Genomic DNA, 15,042 nt, shown 5'->3' with positions numbered 1-15,042 from the left:
AAGTCTGGGTAGAAATATGGAAGCTCTAGATTGAGAAGGTAAGCTTCTAAGAGAAGTGCCGCCTCTAATACAGCATGTATTAGTAAATGAGTGTTTTACTTTTGTGTCAGTGAAAGAATATCTGTACTGGACAAGATCAAAGGCCCACCCAGTCCACTCCTCTGCCCTCCCTGGTCTTGCACTGGTGAGATGTGGATGTCCCTGTGCAGCTGTGGAAGGAATCAAAGCTGTTAAGCCTTGCAGCAGTAGGCTGCCAGGTGGAAGTTTTCTGAAATGTTGTTTAGCTGTAAAGTCATACACAGCATGACTGCTCTATATTTGCATCAGCGAAGGGCTATAAAATAAGTTTTTGCTCATCTGATAGTGGATGCTCTGTAGAGCTCACTGACCGTGGATTGACTTTGGAGGCTTGACCTCTTCCTCCTTCTTTGTGGTGTTTGTTGCAGCAGAATCAAAGATTTCAGATTCCCTGGTTCAGTCTTAGTGAACCATGGTTATTTGACTTTGAAAATTGCTGCTCAAATAGGCTTACTGTTTAAAATCTGTATTCAAGAAATCTCTTTCTAGAGTTAACCCATCTTTAGTTTTATTATAATATAAACTAATATATTAGTTTATTATTATAACAAGTTTTATTTATACTGATGTAAGTGATATGAAAAATTGTAGTGTTCTTGCATGTTAAATTATTAGGAATATTCAGATACAGCTTTTGCAAGTGAAAGCTGGAAAGTTACCACGTACTGCCAAAGTCTGCAGGAAGCTCCTTGTAAGTGTTTGCATTTGCAGATCAACCTTTCTGCCTTTGAAGAAGTTCCAATTACTGGCAGTAGAGATTCAGACATTTCATCAAAATTACTTGTTTTGACCTTTGTGAGTATTGTTTTGTAGTGTTGAAATGTAACAACCGAAACAAGGAGAAAAGGCTAGGAAAATATACTTTGGCAAGACCTTTGTTTTTTCTCCCATCATTGTCAAAACACAGCAGTTTGGCAGTTTATTTTCTTGGGTGGACAATGTTGACATGGTATGTACGGGGCTTGTGTTTTCCCAAATGAAATGCCATAAGCTGGGGAAGCAGAAACTGTGTTTTGTGATCAGTGAATATGTGGTCACCTCATTTAGCTGAATTTTTAGTGATGGATACAGAAAGCAGTAGACTTGGTAAGAGCTGTGCAAATAAAGTAAAATTTAGCAATTGAGAACTAGTACATATAATCATAATTTAGGTGCCTGTCGACACATTTGTTGGTATGTTTTTCTCTAAGGTGTTGTATGTGTTACACTTCAGATAAACCCAAAAGACTGAATGGTGCATTTCTACGGGGTAGTTCAGCCCGGTGATAAGGGGTTTGAGCTACAGGAGGGCTGCTGGGAGTCCATTTTGTCATTCAAAGGGCTGCAGACAGTCAGGTTTCTGTAATATCCATACTAAGATGATTTCTCAGTTTTCAGTGGAGATACTTAGAAGTTTGAAATACATCGTTTATTGATGCCTCTAGGTGTGACTGCAGGGCACTGCCTGATGCAGGAATTCTGTGGGATACGTGCTAGCAGTTGCATACTCTTTTCTGTCAGGTTTCAAGTGGAAGACTGATTATTTCATAGGAGGTAAAAACACATGGACTTGTTGAATATGGAGAAACTTCTACTTGAAATGCAGGTGATTATGGGAAAGTGGGAGTTTTGTCTTGAGTTATTACTGTGTTAATCTCTGATGGCAGTCCATTTCCTAAACACTTTGGTTGAAAAGGGGAGGTGAGTGTTCTAACCAAGCAACTGCTTCAAGAAATCTGTTCTGTAGTTTCAACTTCTTAAGGTACAAGGCATTCATTTTTATTTATTTATTTTTTTTCCTGTAGGAAAACAACCTTCTACATGTAGTCTGTATATACATACTTCTTGGGCAAGTTTTGTGTGTCTCTGGTCTGCATAAGGTACTGTTAGATTTGAGACCAGGAATGTGTGTAAAGAAATTTGATACTTTTTATGCTAGCTTTATCAGTGACATTATTAATATGTTGCAATAATAATTCTACTGCTCCAATACTTGCCATTTTAAAACTTATAATTTTCCATCCTGCTTTTACCATTGCCCTTAGACATTTGTAAATTCCAGATGCCTCCATTTTCAGTGCAGTGCCATTTGGATACTCAAGTTCAGGTTAGATGCAGTCAGAGGAAGTCCTTCGTATCATATGTAAACTACGTAGTTAAAACTTACTTTCACTTTTAACTCCTTCCATTTATTGCCATTCTTTTTTCTGCAGCTGCCTACCTCATTCCTCACCTGAAACTTATTCTGATATTTGGCAAACCACTGGTATTGTTTGAATAGACTAATAGTTACCAGGTTTTTTCCTTCCTTATTTTTAAATGCAGGTGTTGTATTTGCCACTTTCCAGTTATGCAGGTACCAATTTTAAATAGTTTGAAAAGTCTGGCTATCAAACCTGCAATTTAAGGTGTTGCTTTTCCTTCCTCATCCTTTTCTTGCTGATAATTAGGTTGTAGAATTCTTGGTATTAGGAACAGCTTGCTTTGTTTTCTAGTTGATTTGTTTTGTGAAACAGCAGATATCATCATCTCTGCAGGTGCAGAAAGAAACAGTAGTGAAAAAAAGATTGTCTTGCTATTATTTCACTGAAGTCGGTTTTTATGATACTTTGATGGGGATGTAGGCACACATTAGGTGAAGAGGTATTTTAGATGGATTGAGGCCAAACAAGATTGCTGTCACATTCATACTTGTGATAATTAAGGTTGTGGGCTGTCTTTGTGTCACAGAGGCACTGACAGGGCTGTTCATACATGGCTCTGAGTGTTGCTCGTTTTTGTTACAGCAGGAGAGTGGCAGTTGCAGTGTGCTCCAACACAACTCAAATGACACTGGTGCGGAACAGGGTAGGGCCTTCCCAAAGATGATGCTTCTTCCCTTGCATTTTGTGGCTTGTGTGTAGATTCCAGCACTGATTTTGAGCTGTGATACTCACATTCCTTAACATTTTCCTCCATGTGTGTGGCCAGTGTAAGGGTCAGTAATGATGCTCAAGCTGGGAATGCTCTAATGTTGAAAGAAATGGGATACTGACAGAGCGTTGTGCTAGATTCTCTTGTTTGGGCACTTTGTCATTCTTTCTTTCCTACTTACTTAACCCAGCTCATCTAAATACGTGTCTTTTTGAGCCACATAAAGAGGTACTGAAGACCAGTATTTTCAGGAATGGTTTTCTCTACTATTTTTGCTGAAATGTGCTGTGGTGTTTGGTTTGGTTTTGGTTTCGTTGTTTTGTTTTACTTTAATGAACCAGGTTCTGCCTGGAACTGCCTGAGGTTTTAGGATGATTACAGAATTTAGCTATGGTGGTGTTTTGTGTTTACTCCTGATACCCCCTATAATTCTGTTACTTATTATTCTTGCAATGTTTCTTTTTCATCCTTTGTTAAACAAAAGTAAAAATACCCAAAGAGAAAAAAAAACCAAAAACCCCAACGACAAAACAACAGAACGTGAACCTTTATCATCATTGTTGTGTCAAATGAACAGCATGAATAAACTCATCTTTTTTAGATATGCTATATTTCAGTACTTTAAGCTCTAAATTTTACTGTAGGGCTTGCTATATGTTACTGTGGTGTCAGACCATTGTTCAATCTTCAAATGTAATAATCATAATGCCAGGCAAGACATTTAAAATTCTAGGAAGCTCTTTGTTTCAGTAGTTGTTTGAAATGGCTATGAAACTAGCTATTAATGCACTGGCCCCAACAACTTGATTTGGTTTGCCATGTCATACTGTCTTCTGTCACTTCTTGCTCATATAAATAGCCACCTTTGAATAATAATAACAACACGTCCCCCCCTTCTCTCTGTTGTCATTCCATCCTGTTATATCAAACCATCATTAATTCTACCAGTGCCATTCCTGACAAGTTTCTGTAGCCTCTTTTTTCCTTCTCCACTAATAGAGGTCTGTACAGTGTCCCTGTATAGTCTCCTCATTGCCTCTGGTTTTGCAATCTGTCATATAAGAAAATTTTCTTACCCAAGTATTTCTAGTTGAATCATAATCCCAATATTGTCTTATCTCTGTAGCAGATAGATCAAATAGGATTCATTGTCCTTTTTGGCAGGCCTTTCATGAAGAATATCATGAAGAATAATTCCCCTTTCAGTCTTATGTTTTCTTGATAAAGCAACCTAATTTGACCACTCCAAAGTTTCAATTTTCTAGACCTTTAGTCATTCTCGTTTGCTTTCTTCTGCTGTCTCCTGTTGTTCTGACCCAACCTGCTCGTAAGTATTTTAGCAGAGAACTTACTGAAGCTAAGTAGAGAGACAGTTGCTTCAGATGTGTTGTGCACAACACATTTATGTACATGTCTATCTTTTGTTTTAAGCAGCATGAGGTAGCTGAATGTATACCACGTAATGATCCATTATACCTGCTCACTTTTATTTTTCTATAAAACTGTTGCTTGTCCTGTCACTGGTAGTTTCTGCCTTTGTTTAGCCCCTTGTGCTCATTTTCATGATTGTGTTGTGCTCTGATCGGAGGCAATTTCTCAAGTTTGTCAAGGTAATTTTGAATTCTGCCTTAAGTGTGCTTGCAGAGCTTTCTAGCACGTGATCTTTCTAGGGAACTTGGCAGTCCTGGTGTTGGTTACAATGTTCAATGACAGTTCTCAATCAATTTCATTTTTGGAATATATTCCTATGAAGAACCTCAGTCAAATGCTTCAGTTTTATCAGAGAATAGTTGATTTTTGTGCTCAGCATGTAGGCTGTCTTTTCCTGGTGTGAAATGTTATACAGAAGTGTTCCAAGGTCTAAATTCAAGGTGTGAGACCTGTATTTCTCTATTCAGAAGAGCTGATAATCTTTCTTCAAGCAGAGAATGACAGGCACTTAAAGTATCTAATCCATATCTACCCATAAATGTTTTTAAGTAACTTTTATATGGGAAGGTTACTGCTCTTTCTTTGTAGCAGTGGATTAGCAAAGCTTTTTCATATTTTTCGTGGAAAGCTTCAATAGTAGTGTTGTAGCAGCTGAAGAATATAAAATCTGTATTTAAAAAAAAACCCAAACCTGTTGATTTATTAAAGAGAGAGAATTGCTTCCATCTGTCGAATACTCCCGATGCATTGCTTCTTGGGATGAAATGCTTTGACTGTACGTCCAACATCTTATAACAAAGCAATAGGCTACTAATTTCTGACTGGCAATGCTAAAAATGTATTTTGTGGTGTTATGAGCCTACCAGAAGAAGTGAGGTAGGACTGTACTGTCATTCCTGTTTCCTGTGGAGATCTTTAAATAGGCTGCCACCTTTATCATTGGTAACGTGTTTCTGGGTCATCAGTGTATCAGAACTAAGTAACATTGTATCAAATACCAACATCTGCTGACATTCACATGGAGTTCCCCTGTTCGGTGTTTGACATCCATGAGGTTCACGGTTGCTGTGTGTTTGACTGATGTTCTTGTCTGTAGTTAGTACACTGTGACACTAATATTTTGCAGAAGTAAAAAAAAAAAAAGTTTGATTATTCAACAAAATAATAGTTTTTCATCAAATCAGATTTGAGATAGACGTGTTATTTTTATAGTTTTGCTTTAATTTTTTGCTTTCCTCTCTGTTTTGGCCAGAACCAAGGCTAGTGAGTAAGTCCTCATCCTTATTAATAACTGGCTCTGTAGCTGTTGAAATTGTTGAAAGAGAAGCTTTTTTAAAAGCTCGATGACACGAAGGCAGGTGTTCTGTTAAGCTCTTGCGAAAAAAAAAAAGGTTACTGTTACGTGGAACCCATTGAGTCCTAAACATGTTCACCTTGATTACAAATTGTTAAGCACTGTTGTGGCTCACTGTGCCTGTTACTGTTGCCTATTGGCTCCTGTGATACCGATGCTTATCGGCAGGCAACCGCAGACCAGAAACAGGTACGATAAATACTCGTGGCCATTTGTTAGCAGTTCACCATCCTACTGTTAGCAGTAAAGCACCCATTACTGCTAAAGTAATGGCTTTAGCAGAGTTGCTATTTCTCTAGTTGCTGATGTTTTAATACTATTTATGACCTCTAGTATTTATCCTGTCAAAAGTGTTTTAGATTGCTTTGCTCAATTATCAGTATGTGCTGTGAGCATAGGAAAGTGCCAAGGAAATATAAAAATAAGGTGTATGTTCTAATTTTAATAATATATTTAATGTCTTCGCTAAATATATAGTGACTTAATCAGTATCAGCCTTTAAGCATAATTGTTCTAATAACTGCGGTTTCTTGGTTATGTGATGAAATCTACTTTTTGTCTGCCATGATACAAATTATTTTGGAGGAGGACTTTTCTCCTTGGTTTCTTTTTCTAATTTTCTTGGTTTGGGAATCAGCTGCAGTAAGACACCTAGTGTGTGTATATATATTTCAGACCAGTTTTTTTTGCCTTTACTTGTAAGAAATAATTTGAAGCATGATTACTGGATTAGAAAGTAAAAGTTTTCTAAGCCCTGATGTATCTTTGTTCCATGTTATGAATTCCAAAGTAATACCTTGATTGCATTAGAAAACTATTAGAAAACTACAGTAGGATTATTTTTCTTTTTTAATCCCATTTAATGATGGTTCTGGCTGCATGAGATCTCAGATGTCTCCCAAGGTCAATCTCAGTATCTACCTTCCCTTCCTTCCTCTTCCACATGTTGACAATGTAGTTCTTTCTACGTCATGAGTAAGAGGTCATGAACCAGTACAACCAGCCTGTTGCAGACTACCAAGTAAGTAGTCTGCAACAGATTCCTACCAGTGCCTCCTTTCTGGGCATAAGTACTATTATTCCAATTTACAGATGGGGAAACTCAGCCAGTGAGACTAAATGGCTTGACCAAGGTCATGCAGGAAGCCTCTGATGCAGCAGGGAGTTGAACCTGGGTCTTTGGCTACTCTCTTGCAACTGATGGACCATCCTTCCTTTCAAAACTAGGTAAAATTTAAGACCATTTTAAGGGATATTTTCGAACTGGATTTTTTGCCATCTTCTGCTTTTTGTAATCTATAAAACCCTAAAATGTAAAGATTTTGTTTTTCATAGATGGCATCTACATTAGACCTTTGTACAAATTCTAATGCAATAAGCTGCAATACCTTTTCCTATTGCAAGTCATGTTTAGAGCCTGTGTGTCACATGATGAAAAAGACTAATATGTCTGTCTTACCTACACTATGGTCTTCCTATTGTTGCTGCTTTTATAGTGGAACTGATGTTGGAAAACTTTAGGGAATATTCCATTTGAACCAGACCATAGCCCTCAATAGTGTAAAAAGGCCTGAATGTTAGGGTAGTAGCTAGATAAGAATGTGTTTTCTGGAAAAAGCACTTCAGACTTTGTAGATCAGATAAAGCAGCTCTGCTTTCTAGTATTGTTTTTTATTGGGAGAATTACAGGTGTGTGTGTACCCTCTGTTCTGTGTTGGGGAAAAAAAAAAGTGGTGTAGATTTAAAAAAACCCTAAAAACCAGACATAAAAATCTTGTTCATAAGCAGATGTTGCTTGGAGAAGGTGCTTTTTCCCCATAGGAGAACTTGGGAAATCTTTCAGGTACATTTTTGTCTAAGCAGCATCATTTTTATTTTTTTTTTATGTGATACAGTCATATCTGCACTAATTTAATGTCTAGTAACCATCATCAGTACCACTGTTTAGAACCATTAGTATTTACAAAGCACCATTGCTGTTCTTATCAATGACTTGTCTAAACTGATTGTGAGCAGAGTTAGGAGGGTCAGCAGAAGATATATTTGTAGATGTGACCATATGAATTGTAGGGCCATTGGTACATTTAAGAGGTAATGTATTCTGCTGTAGCCAGAGCCTTAGCACACAGACATTGCCTTCTTGACTCAGAACTGCACAATTTCCAAATTAAGATGAAACACCCTCCACTCCCTGGAAATTCTCAGTCATAATGCAGCTGCTTTCCTTAAGGCTCTGGTGTTTTCAGCAAAGGTAGACTATTCCTGTTTAGCACTTTAAATATCAGAAGAAAATATGTCTAGTCACTCTCAAGTCTGTCACATCTGTCCATACTTTCCTTGCTTTAGGCATCTCTTTCAGGACTCTGTTAGTGTTTTTCTCATAGCATTTAAGCATATTGGGCATCAGTTCACGAATATGCTGTAGTTATTTTCTGTATACTGCAAAGTGGCATATGCACAAAGATGTGGTGTGCCGTGCAAGTCAGCTTCTGCTTCTTGCACACTCAGTACACAAGGTGATTTCTATTGCAGATTCTGGAAGCAGAAACTGAGAACATAGCTGTTACTAGTGAGGGTTTCATCCTTTTTCTTGCTGTGTGATCTGTTGGGAACTAGTGACAATACTGACAATATCATGTGTGGTGTTGCATGGATCTGGAACAGCTGCCCTGCATATGTGTGTAAGAAAATAGTCTGTTGGTTATTGACTTAGAATTAGTAACACCTGTTGTAATGGTTGGAAGTCAGAATTTGGCAGGACTCCATTACTTCTGTTGATGATACAAAGATGGAAGAAAACAGAATATTGAATGTAAAGTGTGTAAAACAAACTTGCCATGACTCCTCTGTTCTGCAGGGAGAGAGATGATCTTAGAATGCTAATGTTGTAACTATTTTCTCTCCTTTTGACTCAGTTCATGGGTGTGGGGTTTTAGAAAGGAAAACTGTAAAGTCTGTTTTCTGTGTTAAGTGGTGGAATAGAATAGTTCAGTTGGAAGGGACCTACAACAATCATCTAGTCCAACTGCCTGACCACTTCAGGGCTGACCAAAAGTTAAAGCAAATTGTTGAGGGCACTGTCCAAATACGTTTTAAACATCGGCAGGATGTGGTTTGCCCTCTTGGCTGCCAGGGCACACTGCTGGCTTGTACTGAGCCTGCTGCCAACCAGTCCCCCAGGTCCCTTTCTGCAGGGCTGCTCTCTGGCCACTCATCTCCCAATTTATGCTTTTGTCCAGTGTTACTCCATCCTTAGTGCAGAATCCAGCATTTGTTCTCATTAGATTTCATGCCTTTGATGACTGCCCAGTGCAGGAGCCCTGTGCAAGGTCTCATGTCCCTTGAGAGAGTCGGCAGCACCTGTCAGTTTGATACCATCAGCAAACTTTCTCATGGTGCGTTCAACTCCTGCATCCAGATAATTGATAAAAATCTTGACCAGCACTGGTCCTAGCACTGAGCCCTAAGGAACACTGCTGGTGACTGGTAGACGCCCAGATGTAGCCCCATTCGCTACAACCCTCTGAGGCTTGCCATTGAGCCAGTTCTTCACTCAGCGCACTATGAACCCACTTATCTTGCAGTTGGACAACTTTCCAGAAAGATGCCGTGAGGGACAAAATCTAAAGCCTTATTAAAATCCAGAAAAACTGTATCCACCACCTTCCCTTCATAGACTGGGTGGGTGGTCTTATTGTAGAAGGAGATGAAATTACTTAAACAGGACTTTACCTTGGTGAACCCATGTTGATGGTGCCCAATGATTGCATTGTCTTTCAAATGCCCTGTGTGATTTTCATAGCTTTTCCAGGTGGTTAGATATCAGGTCTGTAGTTCCCTGGGTCTTCCCTCATGCCCTTCTTGTATACTGGAATAATGCTGGCCAGCTTCCAGTAAGCGAGGACCTCCCCAGACTCCCAAGAGTCTGGTAGATGATTGAGAGAAGTCCTGCTGTAACATCCCCTAGAATATTACAGATGTCATTGCTACTGCCTTGTATATGATGGGTACACAGTATTTGTCAGAATATTTTGTGAGCCCCTTAAACGTGAAATACTCATCTTGAAGTTCATCACTGGCCATTTCTTGTAGTATTTTTTTAACAGGAAGTAATATGTTGAATTTGCATCTAAAAGCACAACTGTTCCACTTCATCAATTTATGATGATTCATAGAAATGTGAGGTGTCTTATAGGTTAAAACTGGAAGAAATTTTGTTATAGTCTTCTTGTGTGGCACGAGGTAAATTGACTTAAGTCTTGTCTGAAGGAGTAAATTAAAAATAAACCTAATAGGTATCCTTGTTTATGTCCCCACTCTGTGGGACAGAGTGGTAAGCTGCACTTTATTGCTTGTTTGAATTTGTCTCTCTTTAGTGGTCCTTGCCAATTGGTTTAAGGGGATGAGCTAGTGAGAGGTCCTCTCTGTGTAGTAACTTATAAAATCTCCCCTAATTTTCATCAAATTCTTCAATATGTTGCAAAAAAAGCATATATTCCAAAATCAGCATTATTCTAATAGTTCTTTTTGACAAACTTTTTTTCATGTAACTGCACAGTAAGAGAGTCATAACCTCATTACCTCACTGATACCGTACATATAAACAACTCTTTTGTTATTCATACCTGGTAGTCCTCTCCTTTTGAATGGAAGGAAGGATATCTTGAAAGGTCTGGTCTTCTTTCTCTGTAGGGCAGCTTAAGCAATAATTGAGTTCAAGAATTCATTGAGAGAGTTGCTTCGTATTCTCTCTCTGCCCTTGGAGTTTGAGCTTTTGAGTCTGGGCTGGGAAAGAGGAGTGTATGAATGGTCTGTAATACCTCTTTTAATATGGATTAGCAGTAAAGGAGAGAACTGTCTTAGGTTAGTGCCTTGTTAGCCCTAGTGATCTTGTAATTATTCTGAAACTCTGGTTTGACTCTCTCACAGCTTAACGTGTTTCTTATCTGATCAGAAATTTCTTGCAGTTTACCTGACATATTTGATTATATTTGTGTAGTTAGGTCAGTAGGTGAAAGATTGGAATGCGACTGTTTTAATATTTAATAGCTCTAGTTGTCAGGATGTGGAATGAGACTTGTAGTCTGCATTCCTGTTCTTAGCATTCTTGCCATGTAATTTCATAGGGCTTTAACATTTGTCCTTTGTGATACAAAAAATGAGGATGATATCTCAGAGTAGTGGTTTAGACTTGTAGTGTGATTTGTATTGTCATGTTTGTAGATAAGGTAGTGAAAAATCTAGTGAATAGGTATTTCTGGATAATCTCATGCCATCCAAAATATTTGCATTTGGTTCAGTGAGCGTAATAATGTACAAGGCAACATAAACTTTCTAGGCTGAAGCATTTAATTCTGTGAATGTCAGTTAACCATGCTGATACAGGTCATCTGTTGAAATAAGAGTGTCTAAATTCTCTACAATACCCCAATGTGAAAAGGCTTGCACTGAGGCATCAGCTATCTTTTGGGATGAACAATTTTCACGTATTTAATTTTGTAGCGGAAAAGGCAGCAGTTGAAGCCAGTTATGTGTGTTTGGGATAAATAATTTTTCATAGGTCAGTAATTGTTGTGAATTTGATTCCTGTTTCTTTTGTCGTCTTTGATAGTTATGTAGATGTGATGTTCTCAGTGTTACCGTTACAATACTTATGCTGATTCTTCTGACTAAAGCTGCTGTCTCCTCATCCATAGGGATTGCAGGTCTACTTGGTGTCTGAAAAGAGCTGAAATGTGTTCTAATTTTTTTTATTTATTTTTTTTTTTATTTTATTTTTTAATCAGATCTTTGTGGAATTTGATGGCTGTAACTGGAAGCAACATGCCTGGGTGAAAGTCCATGCTGAAGAAGTTATAGTGCTGTTGTTGGAAGGATCATTGGTTTGGGCTCCTCGAAATGATCCAGTTATGCTTCAGGGGACTCGTATCTCACTGGCACAGTGGCCTGCACTAGTGAGTATTTGGCCAAAACCTCTCATATCTTCACTCTACTGTGAAACACAAGGTTTGCATATTGTGCAGAGCACCATTTTGCAGATACGAAAAATTGCTTGGGGATTGATTTTTTTAAAGTGGTAAATAGGAGAGCAGTTGACTGGGAATTATAGTGTCTTCAGAAAGGCATATGTGAGGCAGCATGCTTCCAGTTCCTGCCCCAGGAATTGAAAGCTGTTACCTCACAGAAATGAGATATTGTTTACCAGTGGGTCTCTGAAAAAATGTGGTACATATCTGAAGAGATTGGTTTTCCTCTATTTTAGGCTTTTCTGCATTGTGAGAATAAGCCTTTTGATTTTACTATGGTCTGTCTAGAGGTCTGTGTGGTAAAGGTTGCTGTGTAATTTTAATAGGTATTCCTGAAGGCAGTCTGGGGAGGTGAATAGACTGTGGGCTTTGTCTGACCCAGAAGTTTGCCACTCCTCATCTAAACTAAAAAAATTATTTCAGTGTTATTGTCAGTATTAACTAACATGATGTGCAAAATTTTCTGGTTCTTGAAGTGGTTATCCATATTGCTGCTTACATGGCAGTTATATGTCATGACGCTTGAGAACAAAGCCAATATGTTTTAGCTGGCACATCTGAGTATACCCATTCTGGAAACATCCTGGTGAGTGGTGTATAGTGAAGAGCATTCCTTACATCCTTCTTTTTTCTCTTATTGTCTTCCAAAGAGGAAATATCATTAGATGTGAGAATCCTACCCTCATTTTCTAGCTGTCTAATTTTTATTATTTTGCCCTTCTTTTGTATCTTTTCCTCTCTTGCAGTCCTTGGACTGCTTGGGATCTGGCTCTGCTTTTTAATACTACGCTTTGTGCATGGACACATTGAAATGTTTTTTCTGGTCAAGGACTTTATGACTTGATGGAATTTGAGTTTAGTGTTTTAAATGGACACTTGGGCTCAAAGCAACAAGTTCAACACTGCATCTTTCTCTGAGGGTTTCTTTATTGCATTTGTCTTAAGGCAGAAGAAAAACAGGCCTTTACAGCAGAGATTCTGTACATAGTGTTTGTTCCATAGGTGGAGTCTTCGTTTCGGTGTATTTCCAACTTGCTTCCAAGATTGAAGTCCAGTTTAATTTTATCTGGGGAAACTGTGTTTATACAGGATCAGTTTCTTTCGCATGATTCCCAAGGATCTTTATCTGAGTGATTTGGGGGTGTTAACCGTAGTGCACACATTGATTGTGTGATGAGTTGTGTCAGAACCTGTTAGGAGACTGTTAGAAGCAAATATGGGTCCACTGAGATCCCAGAATATTTCCTCTGTAACTTAAGCTAGATCTGTGGACTTGCTGAAGAAATATTTCTGTCCCCTGTGCTCTGGATAGCCCCGTGAGCACTCAAACTTCTCAAGTGTTCACTAAGTACTAGAGACCTACCCACAAAGCCACATGGGGATACAGACTGGAGTTAGCCAGAGCACCAGAGTAGGTATGTGTAGACAATTCTGGGAAACCAACTACTTAGCATTACAAAGTGGATGGTTTGGGGTGTGGACTGGAGTGTGGTGGTGGTTTTGCATGGGTTTTTATGGTGGGTTTTTTTGTTGTGGTGGTTGGTTGGTTGGGTTTTGGGTTTTGTTTTTTTGAGATTTGTCACTTATGAACGTGTGTCCATCCTTCATTGCCTCCTGCTTGTAGTCCTGTTCACCTTTATTTAGGAAATAATTACATAAACTGAGAAAATACGTTCATACTATTGTGTACAGGAGAACAGAGTGTGAACAGACTTGATGAGAGCTGTTAAGGGGAAAATGTTGTGACTACTTGTGTGTTAAAATCAGTTAAGCGTGAGTGTGAGACAGAACACTTTTCAGAGACCCCAGTAGTTGGCAACTTTCTCTTCCATCACCAAGTTGCATTATAAGGTTACCATTCTGATTCCACTAGGTGTTTTTAGTGATTTGTCCTGCAGCTTGAATACCATTAGTACACCTGTTATGAACTTTAGTTTTGCACAAAACATGAGCCAAAAAAAGCTCCCCTTTAATAATATGCCTGTAAATTACTTACACCTGGCTTCTGTACAGGAAAAAAACTGCTCCTTTCAGAAGGCTGTACCCAAAAAAATGTAGGATAGTTTGAACCATTAACCAAAGCTTGGGGTTTTTTTTGTTTGTGGTTTTTTTTTTTTTTTTTTTTTTATGTTGTTTTTTTTTGGTTTGTTTGTTTTTTTTTTTTTTTTTTTTGTGGTGGTTTTTTTGTTGTTGTTTGTTTGTTTGTTTTTAACCTGAGCATCAGAAGGTGTTTACTTATGAAAAAACCAATACCATGGAAAGTGTTTTCAGTTATGCTTTAAGTTCTAATGAAGAAGTGGAGCCAATTTTATACAATTCCTGCTTGTGATATGCCATGTTTGCAAGAATTATTGACATAAAGAGTAATAATTTGCACTCAAACTCAGGCAAGTGGTGCAAGTTGAGAAATGAAGCTTTTTATTCTTTGTCATACTTAAATAGCATGTGAAAACAGCTATTGTTGGCCTGTACGTATGCTCAGTCATTTTTATAACCTTTGATTTTTGTTGTCCATCACAGACCTTCACTCCTCTAGTAGATAAGCTGGGCTTAGGCTCTGTGGTCCCAGTAGAGTTTCTTCTGGACAGACATTTACGTTTCCTGTCTGATGCCAGTGGATTACGTTTGTTTCAGGTATTTGAACTGTGTTCAGTTAAAGTGCAAATTTAACTTTGCTGTGCTTGTCACATTAATTTATTTTTTCCCCTGCTTTTCCAGATGCTTACACTAACCTCCATCTGCATTTGAAAAGTCTTAGTTCCTCTCTGTATTGGTCAGTGGGAGAGCTAGCTGTCAAGCATAGTGTAACTGATAATTGCAGTGAAAGTTTTGCAACAGCTTTTGCATAGCCAGTCCTTTTTTTCCCTCCTAGCATGTTCAGCTGTGCTTTCCTTAGTTTTAGTTTGTTGTTTGTTTGTCAGTTTGAGAGCTGTGCCTTAAAAACTAATGAGTCTATTGCCTTAAAAGACTATACTTTTATGTCAAAACCGTTTGTTGTTGACAGATGGGAACGGAGAGTCAAAATCGGATTCTGCAGGAACAGTCTTCACTAAGAGAATCTGTCAATGCATTGATCAGTGACCAGAAGCTTCAGGAGATATTTAGTAGAGGTGAGACTGTGTTTTTCTATCTCAGAGCTACTTTGTTGTGGAACAGTTAGAGTATGCTGGGATTTGTGCAGAAGAATTAATAATAGAATTTGTTACTGTTTGATTTGGAAGGTCAATTTTCTGTATTGTTTTGCAAGTTCTTTACAAAGAA

General features: G+C 38.3%; 1 protein-coding gene across 9 annotated transcripts in view; it reads left to right on the top strand.

The window, feature by feature from the left end:
• KDM3B (lysine demethylase 3B) overlaps positions 1 to 15,042 on the top strand; it is a 67,294-nt gene that overhangs the window by 12,507 nt on the left and 39,745 nt on the right. For 6 of the 9 annotated variants that reach the window (XR_003994192.1, XM_030504730.1, XM_030504722.1 and 3 more), the window contains exons 2-4: positions 11,542 to 11,709; positions 14,302 to 14,415; positions 14,786 to 14,891. Coding sequence is in view for 8 of the 9 variants with exons in the window: in XM_030504730.1 (XP_030360590.1) it covers positions 11,542 to 11,709; positions 14,302 to 14,415; positions 14,786 to 14,891 (388 nt within the window). In the remaining variant the exon portion in view is untranslated. Of the gene's footprint in view, positions 1 to 6,781; positions 6,983 to 11,541; positions 11,710 to 12,812; positions 13,197 to 14,301; positions 14,416 to 14,785; positions 14,892 to 15,042 lie in introns of those variants that run through there. The other 3 variants (XM_030504724.1, XM_030504726.1, XM_030504729.1) reach the window with 3 other exon arrangements.

Source organism: Strigops habroptila, chromosome 12 (genome assembly GCF_004027225.2).
Source record: "Strigops habroptila isolate Jane chromosome 12, bStrHab1.2.pri, whole genome shotgun sequence".
NCBI lineage: Eukaryota > Metazoa > Chordata > Aves > Psittaciformes > Psittacidae > Strigops > Strigops habroptila.
Note: the sequence above shows the minus strand (reverse complement) of the source record. Positions and strands in the feature narration are given on the sequence as shown.